Below are 26,734 nucleotides of genomic sequence, written 5' to 3'. Positions count from 1 at the left end.
ACTAGCCTTGCAAAAAGCACAGTCAATGCAGATACCTCCAAAGCAAGAGTGACAAAACCTCTGTGTAGGTTAAAGTTCTTCCCAGAATCTTCCTACTCCCTGCTCACACTTCCCAGCCTGGGTGCCAGGCAGGACACATCAAAACGGACAAGGCAGTCTGAGATTGCACAGGTACAAAAATTCAAGGGCAAAAACCACTTGTGCAGCTTCCTCCCTTGCTCAGGGGTGGAATGCAAGGAAGGATCCTTGGCTCCTCACAGACGAAGCACCACATATTTCACCACTTTGTCAGGATTTGTTCTGGTTCTCTGAGCTGAAGAACCACTGCTGGTCCCGAGGCCATTATGCCCAGCAGTGCTCTGTGCTGGTCCCAGAGGACTGAGTGGCCGTGGGTGACATTCCCAGTGACATTCCCGAAGGAATGTCAGCAGCACTTACAGCCTGCGCGGCCGGCGGGCACCGCGCGTACAGCACGAACAGGTGGGCGTAGAGGACCTCCCCAGAGTCCACCTGGAACTGCACATCACTCAGGTGGGGGTTGTTGACCATTGCCCCGAAATCTTCAGCCAGCAGCCTGAGGGAGGACTGGGACACAGAAGGAACACAAAGACAGGTGTTAGGTGACAGCTGTCAAACGCTTCCCTGGAAAAACAGAAGGAATAATAGAGTTTATCAGCACTGTTGTACCTGAACACACCACCTCTGCCTCCTGAAGGTAATCATCGGGTTTATGAACTTCAGGTCTTCCATGGGACAAACAGACATTCCTGGTTTTGTTTTCCTCCACTTTTTCCCAATCTGTCCATTGTGAAGGGCAAGCAGGTGTTGTACTCTGCTGTACTCGTATCACAGCACATTATCACCCTCAGATCCTCACCACACCATTTCCTGGTGTGGTCTAGCCACAGCCTGTAGCTGCCTCTTAATCTACTGCCTCCCACCACAGTTTTAGGAAACTGTAATTTCCACTTTAACAGACTTAAACTCAATTTGCTATAATTAGGGTAAGAGGAAAGAGGATGACTCAGGGCTGGGGAAACGAGCCTTTCCCTCTCTGGCAGTGACAGCTGAGAAGAGCAGCTCTGCACCAAAGGGCCCCCATGGAATAAAACTAATGTAGGCATCCAGTTCAAAGGAATTTATGAGCATGTTACTGAAACACCTTTTGAAAATTCCACTCAATTTAAAAAAAAACAAACATAACTTCTACTATCATTCTAGAACCCCTTGCTGGAACTTTGGGGAGGGCTGGTTGACTGAGCTTCCTCAGTCTGGTTATGGTGATGGTAAGGTCAAGCCTGGGATGTGCTGCCAAAGACAGCCAGGATGAATGCTCTGGAGCTGCTCCCAGTAAAAACCCCAGGAAACCACCTAAAGACTCAGATCCCTCCAAGTGTTGCAGCTCTGGAAGTGGCCAGTCTTTCAGGGAAGTGTGAAACACCCTCAGCTCACGGCTGGGTTGAGAGGCTGGCTGACTGTAAGCAGAAACCAGTTGATGGTTAACACCCTAATCATTGATTTTGTGCTCTTCAAACGTACTGCAGAGCTGAGGAGGTGCAAGTTTTATTCCAGGGAAAATCTGCAGCAGATGCGGTTCCACCTGGAACAACACAGCTCTTTATTTTATTACCAGGTTTCTACATTAGCAGTGGGCTGTGGAAGCCCAACCTTTCTCCTTTCTCCAGCCAACAGTAATTAGCAGCACACACGGGAGCAGCTCCTCCAGCCTTCATGGGTGGTCTGGGGAAGACTCTGCACGTCGTGGCAGTGGTGGGGACTGATCTCCGGAGGGAAGACAGGAAACTCAGTCTGGAAACTAATCTGATGTTTCTTGCTTTTCTTATTCTTGGCAGGTGGGACACCTGCAAGGCGGTTCTGGGGAAGTCAGAAGCAAACACAGCCTCCTGATGGTCCGTCCCAGGCAGAGAGCCCAGAACAGCTTTCCTGCTGAGGCTAAAATTATCAGTCAAGAGTGGGGAAATCAAACAAGGCCAGAAACCTCCTGGCTGCTGCATTCTCTGTGCAAGGCCCAAAGACAGCTCTGAGTGGAGATGTGCTGCTGTTGGAGAACACACCAGAGCATTCTCTCCTGCTGAGGAGGTTGGCAAGACTGGACCCCACCGATGTGACCAAGGGCCTTCAGCACGGGGGGATGTGTTACCAGTGCAAGGGGTGCATCTGCTCTCATGGTTACACTCTGTCTGTGCTCATATAAAGCACAAATCTCTCCCACTGGCAAGCCAGCTCTTCAGCAACACTTCATTTGCTCAGGAAAACTACCATGGAATCAAACTGTATCTGAAAAAATGGTCATACAGGTTTTGCATCCTGGGTGCAACTAAAGAATGTCAGAACAGTTTCTGTATTGCTAAAGGCCTCTGGTTTAATAGGCTCAGAAAACAAAACAAGACTTTTCTCCTGCTAAGGATTTTTTTTTTTTAATAGTCTCAAAGCACACCGAGAGTTTCTGTACCAAGCAGCTGGGATGCTCAAGTTTAATACTGATTCCCACCTCAAAGACTTGTCTCCTTTTAGAAGTATCTTAATCCTATAAGCATAATAGGAAAGTACGTTCTCAAGGCATCAAAATTTATCTAGCACCAAAATGTACCAGCTTTCATGGCATGACTATTTATTATCGAACCAAAGACAGTGAGTTTCACCAGATAAAGTAGATAACCTTGGTAAGAAAATGAATTATTTTATAGACACTTCAGTTGAAGAAAACTGATAATACAGTCATGAAGGATTACACATCCACTGGTGCATCCAGGGTAAGGTGGGCTCTACAGAACACTACAGGCTTGATAAGAAAATCCTCACCTCTGTCTCTCCTGGGCTGCAGCCAGTTTTCTCTTGGATAACCTGGGCATTAAAGCAGAGTCCTGCCTAACATGCTGCAAACACTCTCAGTGCTATAACATAACTCTTTAACCTGCACAGCTTGGCCTCCTGTTACCTGGAATCCTAAATCATCACTCGTCAGGCAGGATAGGTACTGAAAAACCCACAGGATGCTTGTGGGCATCAGTGAAACACCCCCAGGTGTCCTCAATCACTGTGAACCTTAAGCACCCCTTGGTTTCCACAGAAAGGAATGGGAAATATTCCACACTTGTAAGAATTGCACAAATGCAATAGCTTCCCTTTTATTGTTATAAACAAATACATAAAAAGTGGGAAAAAAAAGGCTTGTCCTTACTCTTTTACTGCTGCTCCTGGGGAGGCTCCTCTCTTTGGATGGGGGCACAAAGCCACTCTGTGGAGGATCACTGGGACTCAGTTCTTCTCCTCAGGGAAGAAAATGCACATCACAAATCACATACAACTTCTTTGTGAGCCAGAGTGACCTAAGAACTCCTAACAGGATCCTTGCTGTGACAGCTGCTATAACCAGCCTGGCTATGTTGAAGGCTCAGCCTCTCCCTCGTGCCTTTTTGGAGGGTTTGGCTCTGGGCTGTGATGGGCTGTGGGTACTCAAGCACCATTCAGCTGTTATTTATATACATTATAGGACCAGGGATCATTTGCTGCAGTTTAGCAGGGGAAGTGAGGAATATTATATCCAAGTGCAAATGCAGACAAGTGAGCTGAGGAACCATGTTCTCTTTCACAGGTGAACAGGACACACAACACATTCTGCTGAACAGCCAGACCACTTCAAGGGGTACTAGTGACCTTGAAATGTGCAGCTGGGCACCACATGCAACTGTGACTGGGGACACTAGAGAGCTGCCCAGAGAGGAATTCCAGATGTTGGTGCTTTTTTCAACCCTGTATAGGTACAGATAAACTCCAGGTTTGGATAATCCATGTCCAACATAAAATCACCCCTCTTGTGCCTCTCTCATCCGATTGTCTCAAGACCTGAAAAGACAGTGCACACAACAGAAAGGCTGTCCAGATACAATCATGGAATCAGGGAATGGTTTGGATTGGAAGGGATCTTAAAGCCCATCTCATTCCACCCGCTGCCATGGGCAGGGACACCTTCCACTGGCCCAGGTTGCTCCAAGCCCCGTCCAACCTGGCCTTGGACACTTCCAGGGATGGGGAAGCCACAGCTTCTCTGGGCAACCTGTGCCAGGGCCTTACCACCTTCACAGGGAAGAATTTCTTCCCAATATCTAATCTAAATATACCCTCCTTCAGTGTGAAGCCAATTCCCCCTGTCCTATCACTGCATGCCCTTGTACAAAGTCCCTCTCCATCTCTCTTGTAGGCCCAAGATAAGCAGGGATGAGGATTTTGTTCCAGCTGTTGAACACATCCAGACTCCCTCCTGGCAGAAAATACTTGTTATCTTTAAGGGAATTCAAAAATAAAATTTAGCACCTGCTGTCCAGAAGTTCTCTTAAATGCTGGGATTTATGAATCATTTCAGAAATGTCAGGTTGATTGCATCTAAAGCTTATTGTAGGAAAATGTGCCCCCACAAAAACACCTCTTGGATCAACACCATCAACCTGTGGGTGATGTCATGGCTCTCTGACTTAGCCCAGTGTAAGTGTGGCTCTGTGAGGCTGAAGGAACCAGGGACAGGGCTCACAAGGCTGCCAGAACTCACCTGGCTGCTCTGCTGCCTGAACGTGGCCAACATCAAGGTTCCATTGAGTAAGGGTAAGTCCTTCCCTGGCCAAGTCTACCAGGTCCTGCAGAGTCTGAACATCCTTCTGGCTGGGAGATAAAAACTGCCCATCTCCTTCGGGGCCTGGCTTGGATTCATCAGAAGTTTGGCCTCCAGTTTCTGTGCAAGTGAGTTCCTGAGAACTGAGGTGAGGCTGAATTTGCTGGGATACTTCTGGCTGATGAGATCCCACCGATGGCACAAGGTTCTCTGGCTTATCATTCTGATCAAAAGAGGAGGGAAAAAAAGACACCAATAAATTAGGTCCTGTTTTATATATTTGCAGAGCTCGGAGTATGGTCTCTACTTCTTACTTTTGAAACATCTACGAAGGATCACAGAGCATTCCCCAGGTACAGGGGCTTCTGAGGAACAGCTCTCTGCAGTTTTATGAAGGACTCTCCAGAGATAAGACAGCTCTGAACAGAAGAAAGAAAACTACAACAGAAAAGTTGGTTTCTCCAGGAAGTTGGTTTCTCTTTGCAGGCAACTGCCAAGCAGAGAGAAAGGATGGAGGAGATGCTCCCAGTCCATCATCTAAATATTTTATTACAGCTGGAGTGCCTGCAACAGTCCCAGCTGAAGCTCTCCAGGTGCTTCTGTTCTGAGTTCTGAAATGCTTTTGCAGTTACATGTAACTAAATCAAACTTTCACCTTGGAGCAGATATTTTCCAGGTTTGGACTCTGTTTCCCAATAAAAAGAGTTTGTTTATTTTTAAGAAAAATGGTTTAGCCATTTCTCTGAATGGAAAGAATCAGAGGGAAAACACACTCTTGCCATGATTTTAAAGACCTTCCTACTTTTTATTTTTAAACTTCTGTGGCAGTTTTTGGCTTGAATGAAGGTCAAAACTCTTCATAGAATGAAGTCCCTCCACCCACTCCAGCTCCAACCTGCAACAATCCAGAGAAACACTGGGCTTTGACTAGGGAAGAAGTATTAAACAAAGCACCTAAATATATGCACAGTAGTTTTTGAACAGAAGCACCAAATAATTCAAGGGAAGAAAGAGAGAAGGAAGGGAAGTGATATCCTTCTTCTTGGGGAGACTGAAAGAGCTTTGTCTGTTCCTGTGGGCACTTTTTATAAAAATACAGAGCACTGAAAGAGGCAGATCCAGGTGAACCCAGAATGAAACACTGGAACTGAAAACTGGATCAAAGCTCACACACACCAAGAGGCAGTGGGATGCATAAGGAAAGCCTGAAGTGCAAATGCTTTACTTTACAACTCCAGGCACTCATACCTCTCTGTGCTAGAAAATATCAGCCTTCAGTTCAATATTTTCACCCAGATCCTTGCTTAGTGCAACACAGGGGCAAAGCTCACACTAGGATTGACCAGAGAAAAGTGCCAAGAAGGAAAATAAAAATCAGGCTGCTGTAAACATGGACAAACTAGGGGCACAATGAGCAGGATGGGGTCCCTTTACTCAATACTCTCTGTTCCCATCAGTTTTGTTTTCTGAAAGCTCAAGGAATAGTGTGGTAACGTGAGCCTTGGTCTCCTCCCCGAAGGGGAGAACAGGGCACGAGCAGTGAGTGTGCAGAGCAGGGATCACTTGTTTAAATCCCAAATGAGAAAACAGAAGGGATACAGGGCAAGAGAACTAGTGCACACACATATCAAAGCAAGGACAACAGAGCATCCCACCTGCACAGGCTTCCAAGGTACAACTGGAGGGGTCAGTGCAGCAGTGTAGAATGATTCGGGGTCACAGGGTCCTGTCAGAGCACTGATATTCCATAAAAAGCACTCCTTGCCTTTGGACAATGGCAAGAGCCAGGCTGCTTTCCCAGATTCACCCTCCAAAATCTTGCTAATGGGAAGCTGGGGGGTGGGAGGGAATTCCACCTCCTCTGCAAGCAGCATAGCCACCCTCTCCTGGATCCTCCTGCGCACCTTCTCGGGGTCCTGCAGCAGCAGCGGTGGAGGGGCAGCTGGGCCTCTCTTACGCCTCTTCTTCTCTTTAAAAAGAAGAGGAACCCAAGTAAACAAACAGCTGAACACACAGGGCAGGGGAGATCAACACAACAGCTCCTTCAGCTGTACTCAGTGATGACCCAAAGGCAGCTAAAAGCTGAACACGGCAAGATTTCTGCAGGTCTGGAGCCACACATCACCCTTACAGGAGAAATGAACTGTGGAGAAGGGTGACTCCTCCTCACACTGCTCTGCTGCATGTTGAGGGCTTTCACATTTCTGCAAAATCTGATCCTTATGGAAGCCATTGATAGCCATGCAGTCCATCTCCCAGACCCATGGGATGTTGCCTGTATGGCAGTCCTGCATAAAAAGGGAGGGAAAACCACCAACAAATCCATGAAGGACTCCTTTTCTTGTGTTCTGCTCATGGATATCAAACCACAGTTCACACACATGCTGAGCAGCTTCCATCTGGAAATCCTGTGTCTTATTGGCCAACCCCAAATCCAACTGGGAATACTTATTGGCAGGAGGAGACCTGAGCAGGGTCATGAAATCTCCCCTCTCTACAGCTTTCAATACTCTCCCCTGCCATTTTTCTGCCTTTCTAAACCCTTCTGCATGCTGACACAGTGAGGCACATGCTCAACAAAATGTAGTGTACACATATGTCCACTGCAGAAAGGACACAGAGATAAGAGAGAACGCTGAAAAAACTGCATTAATCCAGGCTGCAGCAGGAGGAATAGCAAAAAATCTACTGGAATAGCAAAAAATGACCTTTTCATGTTATTCCTTCTCACAGTTTAAGAAAAACAACAGCTTATCTTAAGAATACTTAAGGATTCAAAACAACCAATCCATGGAAAAAAGCACAAGATTCCCCAGGGATTTCACTGAAACCCAGGGACATCCTGCTGCTGTTCCTGACTGCGTGTGGATACTGCATATTGTGGAAGCTCTGACAGCTTCAATAAAACAGAAGCAGGGCTGTCATCCCTCCTGCACCCAACAGGAAGGTTTTGGTGGAGAGCAGGTTGTGGCAGTTACTCCTGCAATAGCACAGCCTCTGACACTAACTCACCGTAACACATACCTGATCCTGGCTTCCACTTGATTGGGAAAGCAGCCACTGGTTTCACATTTGTAACTGATTTTGCTTGCTCCTTCTTTTCCTGCTCCAACAGAGAGCGTGACATTGCCATGGCAACCTGCAAATCTTCATCCTTAGGCTCCATTTTGGCCCTCTTCTGTGTTTTCTTTGAGTCCTCGTTGGAGGAGCCTTTTCGCTTTGCCCTGCTCGGCTGATTGCTGAAATCCAAGAATGCAGCAGGAAGCCCCAGTTAATGGGACTGGATCAGAGACAAGAAACACTCCAGACCAGCTGCTCTACTTGCTCAGAGAGATTCCCATATCAAGCACAATAAAAACCATTCAGTACTTTCTTTCCTAGCAGAGAGCAAAGGATTTCTTATCATTCATGCAATTTAAGAGTAATTTAGAGAAAGTATTATTTTGGAAAGGTAAGCACAAGGCCACAGCACTGATGTAACATTGCTATCTCCACCTGGAATGGGTTTTTGTACCAAAGAGGAACAAACAAATTGAAGCAGGGCAAAACCAAGATCCCTAGAAAATGCTTCCCCACTCCTCTGCTTCCGCAGGGAACAGGCAATCCCTCCTCTGCACAAAGGGACTTACGAGCCCCTCTACTCAGGCCCCACTTGCTGCACTCTGAAGGTTCTGCTCAAATCCAAATGAGCAGATGCAGCTCTGTACCAAAACACATGTTCAAATTCCAAAGCATCACGTCTGCTTCCTCTCTGGCTCAGGGTGAAAGCACATTCCCGGGACAGCCACGAGCCAAGGAGCTGAGGCAGAGGCACCGCAGATCTCAGGAGAGCCTGCACACTTGTACCCTGTGGTTTGCTCAATCAGCTCAAACACACCATTCAGCTCTACTGAGGAATTGCCTCAGAGAGCACAAATAATTCTGACAAACCAGTGTAAGGTCATTTACTCCCCATTTTGCTCCTGCCTGCTGGCTTTTAAAGTCATCCACCACCTGACCTCCTCTGGGGGAAAGCAAGATGATTTCTCCCAACTAACCACCATATCTTCCTCACCTGGTACTGGGTGACCTTCTTTGGGCTTCTTTGGGCTCAGGGCTCACCCAGCATGTGACTCAGCCTGGCATTTACTGTTCTCCCCAGGCCAAAGGAAGTAACCAGCACCTTTTATTTCTACCAGCTTACCTGGGACAGTGAAGAGGTGCATCACCAAGCGTGGACACCTGCAACTGCACTGCCTGAAGAAGCAGATTAGGAGGAACATCCATCTCCACAGCACAGCGTTTCAGGTGGCTGACTCTGCTCTGTGGGGTTTGGAACTGCTTCCCACAGATGGGACATTCAGGGACCACTGGTTTGCTGGAGGATGACACCTGTGCTTCCTCCATCTCATCCAGACACCTGTGAGACCATGGCAAAGCTTACCTATGGAGACTTTAAAGCTGTCCACACTAAGATTTAAACCATATTAAAGGAAGCACAATCATGTGTAACAGCCAGAAACATCCCCTAAAGAAACAAGAGTCACCTCTGTGATGAACATGACATGTAACAGTCACATGGAGATTATGACCTCACAGGCATATTAAAAATATATTGCTTAAAGGCAAGTGCAGGTAATAACCTCAGAATCACAGAACCCCAGATTGGTTTGGGCTGGAAGGGACCTTAAAGATCACCCAGTTCCACCCCCTGCCACAGACAGGGACACCTTCCACTAGATCAGGTTGCTCCAAGCCCTGTCCAGCCTGTTCTTGAACACCTCTAGGAATAGGGAGTCCAGAACCTTTCTGGGCAACACACTCCGCTGTGTGTCCATCACCTAATCCCTCTCTGCACTCATTCTAACATTTCAGCTAACTTAAAAACCCCTCTTAACAGAGAAGGGAGCAGTTGAATTAACACCACACTCCAGAGTGCAGCATGATCAACTTCTAATAATTTCTGTAGGCCAAAACTATGTAAAAATTGTACTTCTTCTGTCCTCTCCAAAGACATTCAGGGTGTGAAATCCTGGGTCTGCAGGACCTATTACAAAAGTAACTCCCTGATTAGGTAATGACACACACAGGGCTGTGCTAAGAGACCATCCATCTGAGGTACTAGCACTGGTGATTACTGGTTTGCCAGTACCTTTGTCCATCTACAGCTTCACCTCTTGTGATGAAGACTGCTATCAAAAAATCCATGGCTAATATAAGCTTGTAACCTCAACATGCTTAATAGTTCAGAAAGCAGATCAACTTCCCAAAAAGCATTTCTGACACACTGTCGCTGTTTTAGAGCCTCTGTCCTCTCAAGCTGTCTCCTTTCTGGAGACAGAAACAGCAATAACACCTCAAAAGCTGCAGGAGCAAACAACCCTGAAGAACGGGAGCCACTCAGTAACGTGATACAGGACTGGACAATTTACATCACTCCTGCCTTCTGAAAGTGCTCAAATTAGGAATTTACAATCATTCAAATGTGCTGTTTCTGATGCTTTCACAACAGAGAAGCAGAGTTTTAATTTCCAAAGAGCTGTCTGTACATAATATATTAATTGTGTTTGATATTTACCACTAAGGAAACTGTAAAATTAAGGGCAGTAATTTCAATTTAGTCACCTCTCTGAATAGTATCACCTTTCCCTCAGCAAACAGCTCAGATACACAGTGACATACCAGAATGTCCTTAGACAAATTTTAGCAAAATGGAGCAAATGTGACTTTGTTACTGAAATTGGGAGATCTCAAAATCTGCATTAGGGGGGTCCTCATTAATAGAATTATTAGGGTTGAAAAGAGCTTTAAGATCCCCAAGTTCATTTATAATGGCAGCTCCTCTGCCACACTGCTGATGAAAGCAGCATTGGCCTGGCTGATACAGAAGCCCTGCAGGGCAACACAATCAAGCCTCTGCTTTCAGATCAAAAGGACTTGTTAATTCAGGCCATGAAGGTCAAGGCCATTTTACAGAATCCCAGCCCCTGTGTTCTTTCATGGCTGAGCTGAGTGAGGAGTGTGTGGGGACTGCATGTGGACAGGACACCTCGTGCTGGTGTTTCACCTGTTGACGTGTTGCTCCCGTCGTGTCGTGTTCATGGCTGAGAGATCCTTCTGGCAGATCTGGCAAAAGAACAACCCTGCATCCTCCAGGCTTGCCATGGCTTCCTCTTTGCTTTCCTGCTGAAGAGCCAAAGCCAGAGCACTGTCATGTTCCATGGATGGGAGCTGGTGGGTATCTGGCAAAGAAGGGAGAGATGGTCTAAGAGAGAAAGCTAAGAATCCTGTCTGAAAGGTGAGGAGCCATTATACTCATGATTATTAGCTTATTGAACTAGACACACAGAGATTAATTACAATCTTTCTCTTGCATCTTCACACCTCACCTCTGACAAAGGAAGGTACAACTTGCACCCTTCAAACACTCCAGGACTGCACTGGCCCAGGGGCAGGAGGGGGCAATTTGCTGCAGTGTCAGAGCCAGTGAAGGGTCAGTTTGGGCTGAAATTTCTGGGGAGAACATGGGATCTTATACATCACATGTATAACACAGCAGACTTTCATGTCCATACAGAGGCAAGAAGGACTTGATCTATGAAGAACCAAACAGGGTAAAACTGCCGTGAATTCAATTCACCTGCATAGAACACATCGTCTTGCAGAGTGCCTGGAGATCTACCAAAGATGGGGCTACCCAGGAGCCACATTTACCTAACAGCTGCCTAATACTGTCCCAAGGGGAGGATGACCAACTCCACTGATCCTGTTGGAATTTCAGCCTGTTTCCAAGAAGATCCCTCCAGAATCTACATGAGGTTAATTCAGCCTTAAAGAAGATCTGGGGAGAAAAGTATGGATAGTCCTTTAATAACAAAGTTCTCTCAGGGATCTGGAGTGATTTATTCAGTGCTGCACACCAAGCCACTAAGCTAGCAAGGAACAAAGCCCAGGAATGCAGGACTGCTCCTCATGCAACCACTCTCACCAGCCACTCATTCCACACACAGCAGAGCTAAGAGGAGAAACGCACCATCCTCTGGAGGGTTCTGCTCCTGGCTTCCATCAGGGAAATCCCCACTGGCTGCAGCCCTTGGCACACTCCCATCTGTGCTGAGTTTCAGCTGCTCAGGTGCCACCCTCTTGAACTGCTGCATTCTCTCCACCACCAGCTCTGCCACCCGCACCTTCGGCCCCGCCAGCAGCTGCACCTTTGAGGTGGGTGAGGAGCAGGTTCCTGGCTGTGTGGCAGGAAGGAAGGGTAATGTAGTCTGGGAACAGCCACTCGGGGTATTTACTAGAGGGGGAGAAAACACCAGTTTTACCAGTCAGTCTTCAACACACGCTGAGAGCTGCTGGGAAGCCCTTCCCTGATGGCAGCCTGGGCCAGGTCAGGTTCTGCAACAGCCATTCTTAGAGAAGAAGTGAACAATTTACTGACTTTACACTTGATAACCACAGTAACATCATCAGGCTTCTGTGCTTCAGGGGAGTTTGGATACCTCTATATCCCTTTTAGAGAGAGGAATATTAAGGAGGACCTTGTCTGAAGGTTACTGGTAAGAACAAGGAAGGCAGTCCCACAGCCCCGCTCTCCCCAGTGCTCCCCGTGCACAATGTCCTGTTCCTGATCTAATTTTTCAGTTTAAGGTGACTGCATTCTGGCCATCATGTTTAATAACTACTGAAGGATCAATCCTTCATGTATTAATCCAATGCCTCTCAACTGATTCATATTTTTGCCCTTGACAACTTCCAGTGGCAGTGTATTTCACCATACCACGATGCACTGAGTGAAAAAGCACTTCAATATATTCTAAGCTTGCTTTGAGAAGATTTTAGGGTGTTTTTCTCAATTCTGACACTGTAAAAACCAGTGAATAATGACTGCCCAACACATCACTTTGTACCAAGGCTTCACCTTACTGAGGGACATCTTCTGCCTGCAGCACAGAGCACACTCCTAGGCTAAACCCCAAGATGAACCTAAGTGGGTAAACACAGGTGGAAAGACAAGGTGCAAACCTGCTTCCATCAGTGCTGCTGTGTGTCCCCTCCAGCTGGACTTCTCAAGACCTCTACTGAATCAGAGAGTCTTTTCAGTCAAAACTGAGCTGTCTTGGTTCACTCACCTGTCAGAGGCCTCTGGCTACACTCAGAGGTCCCTGTGCTCAGCTGGCTGGCAGGGAAAGGGCTTCTCCTTCCATCCCCTTGTGCAGTCCCACCACTACAGGCTGCAGCATCACCCTCTTCTTTGGGCACCAATGTTTGTTCCTGTGGACCTGAATCTCGAGGCAAGTTTGTCTCCTTCACTGCTGGTAAGTGATGATGGGTTTGGCTCTGAGCAGCAGCTTTGCCTCTTCTTAATTTGCTCCGTGCTGTGGTGGTGCTCTTTGACCTGTTCTGAGCCCTCTTTGCTGTTTCAGCATCCCCAGCCTTTTTCTTTGCCCTACTCAAAATATTTGCCCACAACTCTTTAAAATCACTGTCCTGTTCATCCATTGGTTTGCAGCTCCCAGTAACACCGTGGCCTAATGACACTGTGAGGAGTGGAGGGCAGGGTCAGTTCAGGTTTGCAATCAGCCCTTCCAGCACCTCAGGGATGTCCTTTCTCCAGAATCCAACGAGGTCACCAGGCAGAGTGGGCACTTCTGACAGTTCATTCTTCCACACTTAATTCACAGCCATTCAGTAGAGCACGTTCTCTCTCCAAAGACCTCACCTTCTTTCATGAGCTGTTCTTTAGAGCACTCCAGACGTGAGTTAAACACCTCAGTTAGTGCAGAGGATCACCATGATTTGCTACAGACCTTCAGAAGACACTTATTAAAGCCCTTAAACAAAGAAACAAACCCAGTGGTTATGCAGGATGGCATGTGCAGATACAGTGTGGGACAGAACTTTGAAGACTAAGAGAATTTGTATGAAATAGTAAGATCAGAAAAAGCACATACTGACCCCAAACACTGCCCCTATAATTGTACTGCAGACATGCCCAAGCCACATTAGCAAAGGAGAGGAAAGCTTTTAAAGCAGGTATCTGATACAAGATAGGCTTTTGTTTTGGAGATCAGGATTTGAGACATTCCTACTTGTATTTATGTAACACAAGACCAGTGAAAGCAGCAGAGGAGGAAAAAAAACAAACCCTTTTTCAGCTCAAGCAGTGATTCTGGAGTGTGAAACTCTGCTTTGAGACACTGCAGTTCCAGAGAGGAGAGCCCAACCTCATTTTGAGAAATAAATAAATGGAGCTTCTGGCATTTCAGAAGGACAAGTCAGAGAACAACTGTATCAAACATGTTCACCCTTTTTCTCTTTTTACTTCCTCAGCTGCTCACTTAGGATTAGCTCTCCTGCTCATACTGGATTCTTCTCTTAAGTACTCAGTAAACCATGGCACTGACCATGTTTCACAAACTGTTGTCACATAAACAAATGACTAAACAAATGACTTTTAAATGACTTTCTTAACCTTTTCAGCTACAGCAAGAACAGCAGTAGTAGGCAGGGATTACTTGGAACAGCACTGGGTACAATGTCCAGATGGAAATGCCATCAACTCCCAGGCAACATTAAAACTAGAGCTCTATTCTTAGACATTTTGATTGTCCTCTTCTTCCTAGTCCTGAGTTCATGATGGTTCTGGCTATTTGACCAGAGGTTTTATATTGCTCCCAAAACCTCCTTCTTTCAAGCCTAAACTGGAGTGTTTCACTTGGAATGGCAGCAGCTCTGGTTCAGTTTCTCCACTAAAACTCTGGGCACAGAAGGACTCAAAAAGCAGGAAAAACACACACTAAATTGTTTTCTCAAATGGTCTGGCTGCAGCCATGAGAGGCTGAGGAATGCTGGTTACACACTTTCATGGGTCAGCCCTTCCTGTGAGCAATTACAGATGTTAATGGATTTATTTATTTTAAACTCAGGCTCCCAAACCAGCAGAGGATTTTGCTGTGAATCTTGGAGTCATTTCCTGTCAGAGAGAAACTGAAGTTTTATGTAGCCAGTTCATAAATTTACTTTTCCTGGACAGAGTCTTGGTGTAGTTACCACTGTAAATTGACCATTTTCTTCTAAGGAGGAGACAGCATGTGGAGAAATCCCAAATCTCACATCCTCCATGGCTTTAAATACCTCTCACAGACATCTGTACTGACACAGTACATCTGTACTGTCGGATTATTTATGGTGAGTTCCTGATATTAAACTTTGAAACAGATCAGTGCTTTCGCATTTGCAATCAATTTTCAGTGCCCCAGGTAGATAAGATCAGACATACAAATGATAGAAAACTAACTAAGAATTTATCTGTATTACTCCTCCCTTTCCAGACCTGCATTTACAGGCTCCTGCTCTGTTCAACATCTCAGTATTTCTGATGTTCTGCTATTGCTGCCCCTAACAGCCACCTTTGGCACCAGTTTGGAAGGCTCAAAAAGTAATGACTTTGAAAATAATTTCTTTCAGAATAGTATTGAATTCATTTTGGAAGATTCTAGGACTCAACAAATCACAAAAGTGGTCAAATAAAATAATCAGCAGCACTTACCCATCCACTGAGATTCTGAATCTATAGCCCAGCTGTGCTCTTCAAGTAAACGTGGGTCAGCAAAGTGGCACAAAGCAGGACAAGTAAGAATGAAAGATGGAACCTGGAAAATGGAAGGAAAATGTTGGATTTAGTGCATTTTGTGCTGACTGCTCTTTTTGCTGGAGTTCCAAGGTGCAGGGGGAAGGTGACAGTGATGATGCTCTGCCAGTTCCACTGACCTGCACACCTGAGCTGTGCAGGTGAGGCGGGTGCATTGCTCAGGACCTGCTCAGCTCAGCTCTGCAGGACGAGATGCTATCAGGTTAAAAACATAAAAGGACAGACATCTAAAAATAACTTGATGGTCACTTCAACCAGTTCAACAGGTAACTTGAAGGGAGCCTGCAGAAAAGATGGACTACAAGAACATGTAGTGACAGCACAAGGGGGAATGGCTTCAAACTGCCAGAGGGCAGGGTTAGATGGGATATTGGGGAGAAATTGTTCCCTGTGAGGGTGGGGAGGCCCTGGCACAGGTTGCCCAGAGAAGCTGTGGCTTCCCCATCCCTGGAAGTGTCCAAGGCCAGGTTGGACAGGGCTTGGAGCAACTTGGGCTAGTGGAAGGTGTCCCTGCCCATGGCAGGGGGTGGAACTGGATGGGCTTTAGGGTCTCTTCCAACCTGAACCATTCTGTGATTCTATGATATGAAAGTATGTACCTATTACATGCCTTGTATTTACTGCCTTGTAATTACTTAGTTAAATCATAGAACCCTTAAAAAAACCCCAAACAACAGGTAAAACATCTGCTTAAAAAAACCCCGAACCGGTAAAACATCTGCTCCCTCCTTCCAGAGCAGCTTCTCTTTTAACACTTGAAAGAGTATTTCCACCAGCAGTCCAACCACTTGACACAAATACACAACATCTGGGCCTGCTCATTTGCTGCTTTAAACTGCCTGTCTGTTCCAGGAACAATTCTCCTGCCATTTCAGCCTCCAAGAATATGTCATCAGCGTGGCTACAACGTGTACATCAATGCTAGACAGGCCTCAGAAACTTGTAGCCAGCAGACACCTCCTCCCCTCCCAAGCCCTGCAGTGGTGCCTCAGTATCTCTCCTTAATTCCTCATCTTTAAAGAAAAATTGACTTTATAATTCCAAAAAAGGAAAGTACCCTGGGAGCAATTTCTTGTATTTCACAAGAAATAGTAAGGGAAAATGGATTATTTAACATTAAAGTAATCTGAATTATTGACTGGGGTCCCCAGCACAGGAAGAACATGGACTTGTTGGAGCGAGTCCAAAAGTGGCCACCAGGATGAGCACCTCTGGCATGGCTGGTATACCAGGTATTCCTGGTATACCAGGAAAGGCTGAGAACTGGGATTGTTCAGCCTGGAAGAGAGAAGGCTTTGGGTGACCTAACTGTGATCTTCAGTACCTGAAGGGGCTGACAAGAAACATGGAGAGAGACTTTACAAGGGCCTGGAGTGCCAGGACAAGGGGTATGGCTTCCCACTGCCAGAGGGCAGGGTTAGATGGGATATTGAGAAGGAATTCTTCCCTGTGAGGGTGGGGAGGCCCTGGCACAGGTTGCCCAGAGAAGCTGTGGCTGCCCCATCCCTGGAAGTGTCCAAGGCCAGGTTGGACAGGGCTTGGAGCAACCTGGGCTAGTGGAAGGTGTCCCTGCCCATGGCAGGGGGTGGAATGAGATGGGCTTTAACATCCCTTCCAACCCAAACCAGTCTGTGATTCCATGATTTCCATACATACCATTTCCCTGTGGTGAGAGTACAAACTGCCCTGTCCTGTAGTCAGACCCTCTCCCAGCTCCACCAGTGAAACAGCCCAGCTGGATTCATTCCCAACTGGGAGTCTGCAGGTATCCAGCTCCAGCAGGCAGGAAGCACAGAGTGGGCTATCCCTGTGTGCCAGGCACAGTGGGCTGCTGCAGGAAAGGTGGCACTCTGCTCATCAGGACCACCTTCTCCTGCTTCCACACCAGCAAACCAACATAGGAGTGGTCCTACCAGTCCTGAAAAGCTGGCCAGGACTGGATGGAGAGTCAAGGAATGGGATCAAAGTGACTGATATCACCTCAGCCTTCAGAAATTACCCAATTGCCACAGCCTATATGACCCCAGGCTGCTAATTAGGGAGAGCTAACAGCAGCAGGATGATAGGATGCACCATGCTGGGTTGGCACTGGAAGCTTTATCCCCCCCTTCTCCTTTTGTGGAAGCTGCAGCCCAAAGATCTGAAGGCTGGTGCAAAACTTCCAATCAAGCCAGACCAAAAACAGCACAGGGAAAGAATTTCTGCAGTGTTTGCTCTGGCAACCACACCAGAAGGAGGTCCCTGGAGATTCTTCCAGACCAAATCCTGTAACAAAAGTCTTCCTACAGGTTACTGATGGAGAAGAACTGACATGCCAACAGTGTAACTTCTGAAAAAGCACATTATCCTCCACCCTTTTAGGGACTCTTCAGTAGAGCCTGTTTTCTGCATTAACCAACACCTTTATCACGACTTTCTAAAGACATGAAACTGCATCTGTACAGTGCAGGGGTTCTGTGGATGTGGAAGTGCAAATAAATTAACACTGAGGACAGCAGAGCTTGTTCTATGAGGAGAGAACAAATATAAGTGCAAAACAGGAATCCAGAGTCAGGTACAACCCTCTTGTCCAGGTCTCTGCCAGCTTTCCTGTGCCAGAACAGGATAACAAAACCAGATGTGGAAAACAGGGAATCAGAAATTAACTCAAGTCTCTACAAGCAAGGAAATGACAGGTAGGAAAATCATAATCAGATTCCAAGGAGCAATTTCAGCAATGACCAGGATCTCTGCCTACCTGGCACCACCCACTTCCAGACCTGTTATCCCATCAGTGCCACGCTCACATTCCTGCTCGAGGCTGCACCTCCCCCTGCCAGCACCTTGTACCAACGGCAAAGCATTTCACAGTCACTACGAAATCTGTCACATCCCAGACATGAATTTAAATCACTACTTACACAACGAAGTGTCCCTCGACCAGCACGTCCCCAAAATGGGAAATTCACTTTACACCCTCCCCTGGAAGGACAAAGGGGAAGTGAATATAAAAATAAACAATAACGGTCACTCAGGTGCCAACGCTCGTGGTTGTATGCAAACACAGCAGCACCCAAATCACCCAGAGGGGCAGCTGGTGATGCAAAAACCAAATTGATTTGACTGAAAACAACAAGTTATTAATTTTAACAAAAAAAAAAATACAGTTGAGATTAAGGACCCGATAAAAACATTTCGGTAGAGGTCCCCAAAAATAAAGGAAGAGAATGATACTTATTAAACACTAACCTGGTTTTCAAGGGAAGAAAAGGAATCAGAGTAATAATAAAAAGAAAGATGTAAAATAATATCATGGTGATGGAATTGGATTGCACTGATTAAAAACAATGAAAATAAACAATGAATATAAACAATCAAGTGTATTAAAGCCAGGAGGTAAAATTACCTGGCCAGAAAAGTTAAGGACTTTCAAAAAAGATCTTTCTGATGTCCGTCAAAACCCAAAAGAAAAACGTATCAGGGCCACTAAATCAAACTGTGGAACTGTTAATCCTGTGAATATTCCTATAATATCCATCCCCTGGTGTTGCTGCAAACAGCCTTTTCTAGGAGCAATCCAAAACACACCAAAAAGCAGATGCTGAAGGTGTTTCTGTCACAGGAATTGGATCCTTTGCAAGCAGAAGTCACTGTGATTTTTCAAAAAGGACAATTAGGGAAGTAAACACTCATCTTGCACACAGAGCTCTATGCCAGGCTGTTAAAGAAATGGCTTAGGTGGGAACTGATGAATAAAGATGGATAATAAAATTAAGACCAGCCAACACAGTTTATGAAAAGCCAGAGCTCCCACACTCAGCTAATACCTTCTTAACGAGAGCTCTGTGTTATCAGGGGGGTAATTCTTCTGTAAACCATTAGAGAAGTATCAAGGGACAAAATGATTAATTAAAATCCCACAAAATCAATAAAATGCATTTAAAATTATTAAAATGCAGCTGCAAACAGCTGTCATTGAGCATGTGTGTTTCTATTACCATCCCACAGAGATTAACTCTCTGCCTGTCCTGTTTTTCTGTATTTTAGATTAGGAAATGAGTTGGGAGAGACACCAACCACCAGGCTTGAGCTGTCTGATGATCCAGAGAAGGGAACTCTTGGGCAGCCCATCATTTTTCCAAACCAACCACATTGTGGCCTTGTCCCAGGTGTCTGACTCCACTCCAACACTGATAACTGTGACCATGTCAATCACTTCTGTCATTTTTTCAGATCAAGAACGGAGCAATCCATGATATGGATGTCTGTAGCAGGAAAATGTCAAAGCTTATTGTCACAAGAGCCAAATATAAAGTGAAATTCAACACAGTATCTTGATTTCCCTATTTGCTTTAAAAACACGACCAAACTCATCACAGATTTCTACAAATGATCTAATGAAGTATCTTTTAGAATAATGTTTCATTAATCTATACCAATGACTTACTTGCTCTCTCCTCATCTAAAATCACATATAAAAGCCACAGTGAACCACACAACACTCTGCTTCGTGCATGTGTAGCTTTATGATGTCTCCATGCTCTCATTCCTGTTCTCCATCCTCTGGTGTCCATCACAAACAGGCTTGGTTTAGTCTTGTGAAAATACAATTTTACACCTTCTCCTTTTATTCACTTAGTTCCTTCACCTTCTCCATATCCAGACATGAGGCTACCTTGATGTGAGTGATCTGGGAAGCTCTGGCATCACCCCAGTGATCTCAGGAATGTGTAAATACTGCTCCAGTAACAGCAGGGGATCAGCTCTCAGACCACCATGGCAGTTCCTCTGTGTTTGGCTTTCAGGAAAATTCCTTCTAGAAACTCTGGGCAAGAGCCTTGTCCACAGCCAAGGACCCAAAGCACAGTCTGAGCCTCAACAGCACACAGTAATCTCAAACATCCTATTTAAATTCCTATTTTCTACTGTTTGACAGTTTCTTTGAAAAAAACATGTAATTAAAATTGACCCAGTGGGAAAAGCAAAGGCTCAAAAGAACTCAAGGCCCAAAGTTTCCAAATGTAAAGCTGATGGCAACAATTCTTTCACTTTCTGCCTCTGACACTGGCACCCAGAAAGCTGTTTTAATCCAAACACCAAAATCTAAAGGGAGGGGAGGGACCAGGAGGGAGATGAAGAAGAGGATTTTAAGCAGATACAAAAGCCAACCACACAAGGGTCTTTTCTGTCATCAAAAAGGGCTGTACCCAGTCTGTGATTTTTGAGAGTTTATACAGAGACAATGGACTGAGCTTTGGGCTTTACTGGAGTCACACTGGGCAGTAAAAATGATAAATGGTTTTGCTCAGCTGTAATTAGAGCTTTATTTAAAACCAGAAGGGTGAAAAGGAGTACCTTGTGTGTCTGCAGAGTCAGGGACAAAGTGTTGTCAGGAAAGTAGCTGAAACTGTCTCCCTTCAAGGTAGGCCCATATCACAATACCATAAAATGGTTTGGGGTGGAAGGGACCTTGAGATCATCTCATTTCCACCCCTGCCATGGGCAGGGACACCTTCCACTGTCCCAGGTTGCTCCAAGACCCGTCCAACCTGGCTTTGGACACTTCCAGGGATGCCACAGGAAGACACAGCTTCTCTGGGCAACCTGTGCCAGGGCCTCCCCACCCTCACAGGGAAGAATTCCTTCCCAATATCCCATCTGACCCTGCCCTCTGTCAGTGTGAAGCCATTCCCCCTTGTCCTATCACTCCAGGCCCTTGTCCAAAGTCCCTCTCCAGCCTCCTGGATACGCAGTTCCTTGTGTCCCTGAGCCTGGAAGCAAAAGATGAAATTCCACGTTGCTTCAGACCCCCAGAACTGCTTTCCCTGGTAACACTGCTTGAAAGAAATTTGTTTCGAGGCTGGACACGTTAAACTACGTTTTCAGTGAACCCTGCCAGCTGCCAGTGCCCGCTAGCATCCCCTGACACGCAGGTCTCCTTGTGCTTAACGGCTCTGCCTCTGCTCTATCCCTGAATTTTGGCCTTCAATGCCACGTTAACACCTGGTACGGAGCCTCCTCCCAAGGTCCGGGCTCGTCATCCCCCTGAACCAGCACGGGGTGACGCCACGCAGGTGACGTCATGCAGTTGACGTCACACGGCTGACGTCAGCCCAGGGCCATGCCAGTCCCGCGGCGCCGCCTCCCCGCCGCCAGGTGGCGCCACGCCGCGCTGACGGCGCCGGCGTCATGACGTCACCCCACCCGCCCGCGCTCCGCTCTGAGCGCTCCCCGCCCGCCCGTCCCGTCCCTTTCCGTCCCTCCCCGCAGCCGACCGACCTGTCCGCCTCGCCCTGGGGCTGCCGGCCCTTCCCGCACCCTGCCGCCAGGGCCCGGGGAGCCCCCGGTGCGCCGCAGCGCATGCGCGGGGGCGCCAACCGTGTCGGTAGTCCCGCCGCGCGCGCGGCGCGCATGCGCAGGCCCGGCCGGAGGGGCGCTGACAGGGCCTCACCCTGCCCGCGCGTGCGCACGGGCTTCCCGCCAGCGGTTGCTATGGAGACCGCCTCCCCTCCCCACACGCTTCTGTCTTCCCACTCCCCTCTTCTCGTTCCCCTCAGGAGGCCGGCGGTGGCTTCTCCCGTCCCGTCCCCATCCCGCTCTCGCCCTCCGGGAGAACGGCCCGGCGCCTGCTGAGGCGAATCCGGCCCGGCGGCCACCGGGGGCAGCCGCGCGCCGCGGAAAGCGGCGGCGGCCCGGCCGCCTCACGGCCCCGGCCTAGGGCGGGGATGTCCAGTCAAACCGGGGGGCGGCTGGTTATGGCCTCGGCTCCGGCTGTCACCGAGGTGAATGGCCAGTCCGGGATGAACAGCGGCGAAAGGGGAAAGCACACGGCTTAGTACTCCTTGTCCGTGTTTTTAAAGAATTCTAATATATGAAGTCTTCACATGTAAAACGTCAGGCACACCTATGCAGCTGCAGCCCGTTACAACTGTGATGTTTTGGGGTTATGATGGCTATTGTGCTGCTCATACGGAAATTTATGGAAATACTGAAATTTCAAGGTGAGCAGTCATGTAGCTCAAGCTTTTCCCAAGCTTATCAGTCAAAAGAATGACCATTGCCTTTTTATTTTGTACTTTAATCCCTGGAGTTGGACAGGAAAACTTGAGCCTTTTTCCCACTACGTTCAGCTCTGGCTCAAAGTCCTCATACTGAGTCTTACCTTGGAGTCAGGATCAACAATAACTTCCTCCAGATCATCAGTTAATTGTGGCCAAAGGTCTGCAGGTATAAAATCACCCGAGGTGCAGTGGGGGTTGGGGTGTTCATACACTGGATTTGCATTTTGAATGTGTGATTTGTGTTGAAATCCGAATTTCTTTCTCAATGCTTGGTCTAGCTGTGGCAAGAACCAAAATCCCTCCTGGGCAACGCTTCTCAACAGGCCAAGATGCAGCAGCAGAGGGAAGAGGTTTAGTGGCACATGGAACACACCAGAGCTTCATAAACATCAAGGCAGACACTTCACTAACAACTACAAATCAGTTCTAATGGTGAGCAATAGAATGTCTCCTTTACACATAAACATTTTCCCATAGTTATAGCTCTGTCTGTAATTTAACATTACTGAAAGAAACGGACACACTTTTTTTGAAACATTGCCTGTTCATTCATTTTAAAAGCTGTAGATAATTTTTTTTACTATAAGGTTTCCAAGCTCCTGAGGCACTTGTGAGTTTTCACTTCCAGCAAAGAAATTTAATTTTTAACCCATTCAAACAATTTTAGCTGGAAACCCTTGAATTTTAAGCAAAAAAAAATGGCTGTTTTGGCAGGACTGAGGGGTGTATTTTCTACAGGGAATTCCATCAGGAGATTTACCCCTGTCAGTACAAGAACTCGAAACTGATGTGAAGAAATCCTTTGGTTTGTGTCTTTCAACACTTCTGCTGGTTTATTCAAGTTCTTTCTCAAGTTGCTGCACTGATGGGAATTAGGAACCCTCTGAAGAAAATCCTGCAAGGACTTGCAAGTGCCCATTGCACAAACAGAGTGAAAATACTCCAGTTACGTACTGAGACACGACTAAGCCCAGGCACAGGAGCATCTGGCTGCACAAGGCCCTAAACTGAACTCAGAAGCACTCAAAAGCCAAAGGAATTGTGGCATTCCCAATGAAGGGGGATCCAAAAGCACCAACACTTACTGGTTCACCCTGGCTGCCAAACAGGTATCTCTTTCACGGGGCATCTCAAGGCCTCTGACCGTTCCTAAAGACAACAAGGGTGTGGTTTTCCAGTCACTGTTTGTTCCCAACATCAGAGGACACAGCCACAGTGACAGGCACAGAGAGGAGAAGCAGCCCTCCCAAAATCAGGCAGCTGATCAGAGGCAGACTGTCTGGCTCTCCACGTAGACCTACTGGACTTCCACAAGCAATTTTTGACTAATTCTCGTTCTCTCCCCAGCAGGGAACTGCTCTGTGTCTGATGTGGCTCAGGGCCCCAGTGCTTCAGACTCCCAGCAGGAAAATCTCGGCTTAATTTAAAGCGTACTCACCCCTGAATTACAACTGTGTGGGTGCAGGCAGGTCCCTGAAGCAGCAACACTTGGGATCCACGCTGTGAGAGGCAGGAAATTTACTGTCACGCTGTGGTTTTGGGTTGTCTCTGCAGAAAACAACGATTATGGGACTTGTGAACACGATTAGGTGACATTAAAAGGTTTTTAAAGTGACTGCTTGGATTCACCATGCCATGGGATTTATAGTAAATGTGATTATCTGCAGATCTATGAATACACAAATTATGTGTTCTGTATAATGTTCATATTTATCCCCAGTGTGCTGCAGTCAGCATTGCTCAACATTTGTGTTTCACTTTCTCTTTGCTCTGTCTCAGGGCAGACCCCCTGGTCTCTGTTAGGACTTGTAGCACTGGTGGCTCTTTGGCAGCTCCAGCTTAATTTTTAAAGCTTTTCCATACAAATTGATCAATCCAGGTCAGCAGTGATCAGAGAAGCAGCCACAGAGGCCAATTCCAGTGAGGAGAGTTTGGGTTTGCATTAATTTATTGTCTTAATTTCCTTCTCATGGACTTTGGCCATGCTGGATGACAGAGCTCAGCACAATACTCAGAACAGTGTCTTGAAAGAGCCAAACAAGCAAGAAGGCAGCATTTTCCTGAAAAGTGCTTTACTGTAAAGTAGGAATTTTGGGATGGTACAGGCCACTATATTCATCTCCTCTTGTAAGCATGTTCCCATTCAGTAAGTCACAGGGCACAAGTTCGAGTGGTATAAACCAAAATTCATCTTGTTCTCCTGGGCAGTGAATTCTCATTTCCAAGGAGAATCAGCATCATTCAGTAAGGACACTGGGCATTGAAGAATCTCTAAACGCGGTAAAAATACAATTCCCCAACTGAAAAACCTAATCCCTGTCCTTTGATTTCTTGCAGCACGCTGCAAGGCAGCTTTGAACACTTGTTTTTTAAACTATCTGCTAAACCACTTGAGACAGAACAGGTCCAGTGATCAAGATGCATCAGTGAGACAAAACTCCAGTTGAATCTCCCTCTTGTCTCCTGACAGCTCCAACTTCTTGATTTTCTAAGGATTTAATGTGGGACAGTTCCATGAAGGATTGACTTGCTGATTTACTTCTGGTCTGGGTTTTAGACCCAGTTACCTCTTGTTTACTTGGGTTGCAAAAGGAGAACAAGCTTTGTTTGGCTCCTCAGACTGCTTTGTTAACTGATCCCAAATCCCCTGCAGGTCGTGTCGTGACATTTGGAATAACATTGGATGGATGTTTAACAGACAATTCATTACAACACCTTTTGCCACTTACATTTAAGAAGCAGGGGAAACTCTGCTTTTTTGCCCAATTTTTCATCCTTCCTGCTGCTGTGAATAGATTAACAATGAGACCATCAGGAGTCCTTACAAATTTACTTACCGAAGCTTTTGGTCCTTGTGCTCCTGCCAGCTCTTCCATTTCAGCCAGGACTTATGGCAGACCTCACCCATTCCCACCTGTTCACGTGCCAGACTGATTCCAGGAGGAGTGCAATGGGAAGGGCCTTGTGATTTGAGATGGAATTCTTGCTAGAAGGAGCTCCAGCAACAAGGAGCACCTTTCTGTCCTGGGAGAATGGGAAAATGAGTGTCCAGGCAGAGAAACTTCCCTCCTGGCCTGGGCTGTGTTGAATCACAACACTGGCCACAAAATGTCCCAGAGAAGATGGAGGTGAAGTGTAAAGGGGGAGGTGAAGGAGAAACAAAAGATGGTTCTGAGAGCAGGTGGAGAATAAATGACTTTTTTTTTTCCTGGAAGAAAAGCTTCCTGCTGATGAAAGAAAAGGAAAACCCATGTTTAATCCACTCCAGAAGCATCAGGAGGTGAGCAGTTCTGGGCAGATGGCAAGATAGGTTTAGCATGGCATCCTCTTCTTCCCAAACAATATGGAGACAAACAGCTGGAAAGGACTTTGTACAGGATAATTACAGTAAACAGCCAAACTTCCAGGGATTCTCTGAAATCCCAAGAATTTTTATCCCTAGGGATAAGGTTTGGGCAGAGCCAGAACTGCCTGGGTAAGAATCTTCTGATGAAAGGCAGAGAGTCCCTCGAAGGTGCTCTAAGTTTATGTTTACTGCCTCATCCAAACCCAGCAGGTACTTGTCTTTATGCCTCTGTTTCAGTTTGTGCTGGGGTTCTGGAGTCCTGAGCTGTCTCCTTAATGCAGATTCACTGTGTCTCTTAAAGGAAATTTATTTCAGCTCCATGCAGACCTTATTTGTACAGTAAGAATAATTCTGACTCACTTCACAGGGAGAGCAGGAGGATTAATCAACAATTGTGAGGGACCACAGAAGTGCTAAATATTATTAATGGCTCCCAAGTCTTCTTCTTTTGGAAACAGTGGCCATTTCTTCCCATAATGTTTTTAGCAGTTGCTGCTCAAGGAGCTTAGATTGCAGATTCCTGGCTTGTGGTTTGTCCATAAATCACAGACCTGGAGCCTGCCCAAGACACTCTCGATGGTCTCAGCAGGAAGTCTGGACGAGAGAAAACTTTGTTTTCAGTCTGGCCCCGTGAACCACTTTATGGCCAGTCCAGTTTCAAGGTCCCAAGCCAGACGTGAGAGGGATTCTGTCCAAGTTTAAAAGCACGAGGTCTCTGGAATGTCCTTTCAAACTGGTTTCACTGCCTGTAAATATTTTCCATCTTCTGCCCTGGAGGATATAGGTTTGACTCCGCAGCTGATGAGCCTGGGCAGACCAGGAGAGGAGGCCACGCTGTTTATCACCAAGTTTGTCAGCACACATGGTTTAATTTGTAGAAAAATGAACAAAAAAAATCCCCCAAACCTCAAAAACCAACCACAAGAAAAGGAGTCAGGCAGCAGTTAATAAGGTCCCAGTACAAACCAAACCCAATAGATCCGTTTTCTACACCAGGCAGGGTTCAGCATTGCTTTACAAGCCAGGACATGAAACAAGCTCCATGAGATTCCTCCAGGTTGGAGATCCCTGATTCCCTTCCTGGTAGA

At 46.6% G+C, this 26,734-nt stretch overlaps 1 protein-coding gene and 1 long non-coding RNA gene across 9 annotated transcripts in view; one reads left to right on the top strand and one right to left on the bottom strand.

The window, feature by feature from the left end:
• SLX4 (SLX4 structure-specific endonuclease subunit) overlaps positions 1-21,633 on the bottom strand; it is a 30,650-nt gene extending 9,017 nt beyond the window's left edge. The window contains exons 1-11 of one of the 7 annotated variants that reach the window (XM_032703466.1): positions 21,519-21,606; positions 15,159-15,261; positions 12,739-13,440; positions 11,640-11,903; positions 10,674-10,848; positions 8,811-9,026; positions 7,652-7,866; positions 6,283-6,596; positions 4,568-4,850; positions 3,203-3,291; positions 439-585 (exon numbers count right to left, since the gene is read on the bottom strand). In XM_032703466.1, coding sequence (XP_032559357.1) covers positions 439-585; positions 3,203-3,291; positions 4,568-4,850; positions 6,283-6,596; positions 7,652-7,866; positions 8,811-9,026; positions 10,674-10,848; positions 11,640-11,903; positions 12,739-13,108 — 2,073 coding nt within the window. In that variant the 5' untranslated portion in view covers positions 13,109-13,440; positions 15,159-15,261; positions 21,519-21,606. Of the gene's footprint in view, positions 1-438; positions 586-3,202; positions 3,292-4,567; positions 4,851-6,282; positions 6,597-7,651; positions 7,867-8,810; positions 9,027-10,673; positions 10,849-11,639; positions 11,904-12,738; positions 13,441-15,158; positions 15,262-15,387; positions 15,602-18,019; positions 18,356-19,686; positions 20,248-21,242; positions 21,262-21,518 lie in introns of those variants that run through there. The other 6 variants (XM_032703473.1, XM_032703471.1, XM_032703468.1 and 3 more) reach the window with 6 other exon arrangements.
• A 96-nt stretch (positions 21,634-21,729) lies between these two features.
• Positions 21,730-23,913, top strand: LOC116794662. 2 transcript variants are annotated; one of them, XR_004359843.1, is made up of 4 exons: positions 21,730-22,240; positions 22,330-22,466; positions 22,579-22,732; positions 23,015-23,913. It is a non-coding gene; the product is annotated as an uncharacterized LOC116794662 (long non-coding RNA). The 2 variants fall into 2 exon arrangements; XR_004359842.1 differs by having other exon boundaries at positions 21,731-22,466.
• The last annotated feature ends 2,821 nt before the right edge of the window (positions 23,914-26,734 follow it).

The sequence above is a fragment of the Chiroxiphia lanceolata genome, chromosome 16 (assembly GCF_009829145.1).
Source record: "Chiroxiphia lanceolata isolate bChiLan1 chromosome 16, bChiLan1.pri, whole genome shotgun sequence".
NCBI lineage: Eukaryota > Metazoa > Chordata > Aves > Passeriformes > Pipridae > Chiroxiphia > Chiroxiphia lanceolata.
The sequence above is the reverse complement of the archived record's forward strand: the minus strand, read 5'-3'. Positions and strand labels throughout refer to the sequence as shown.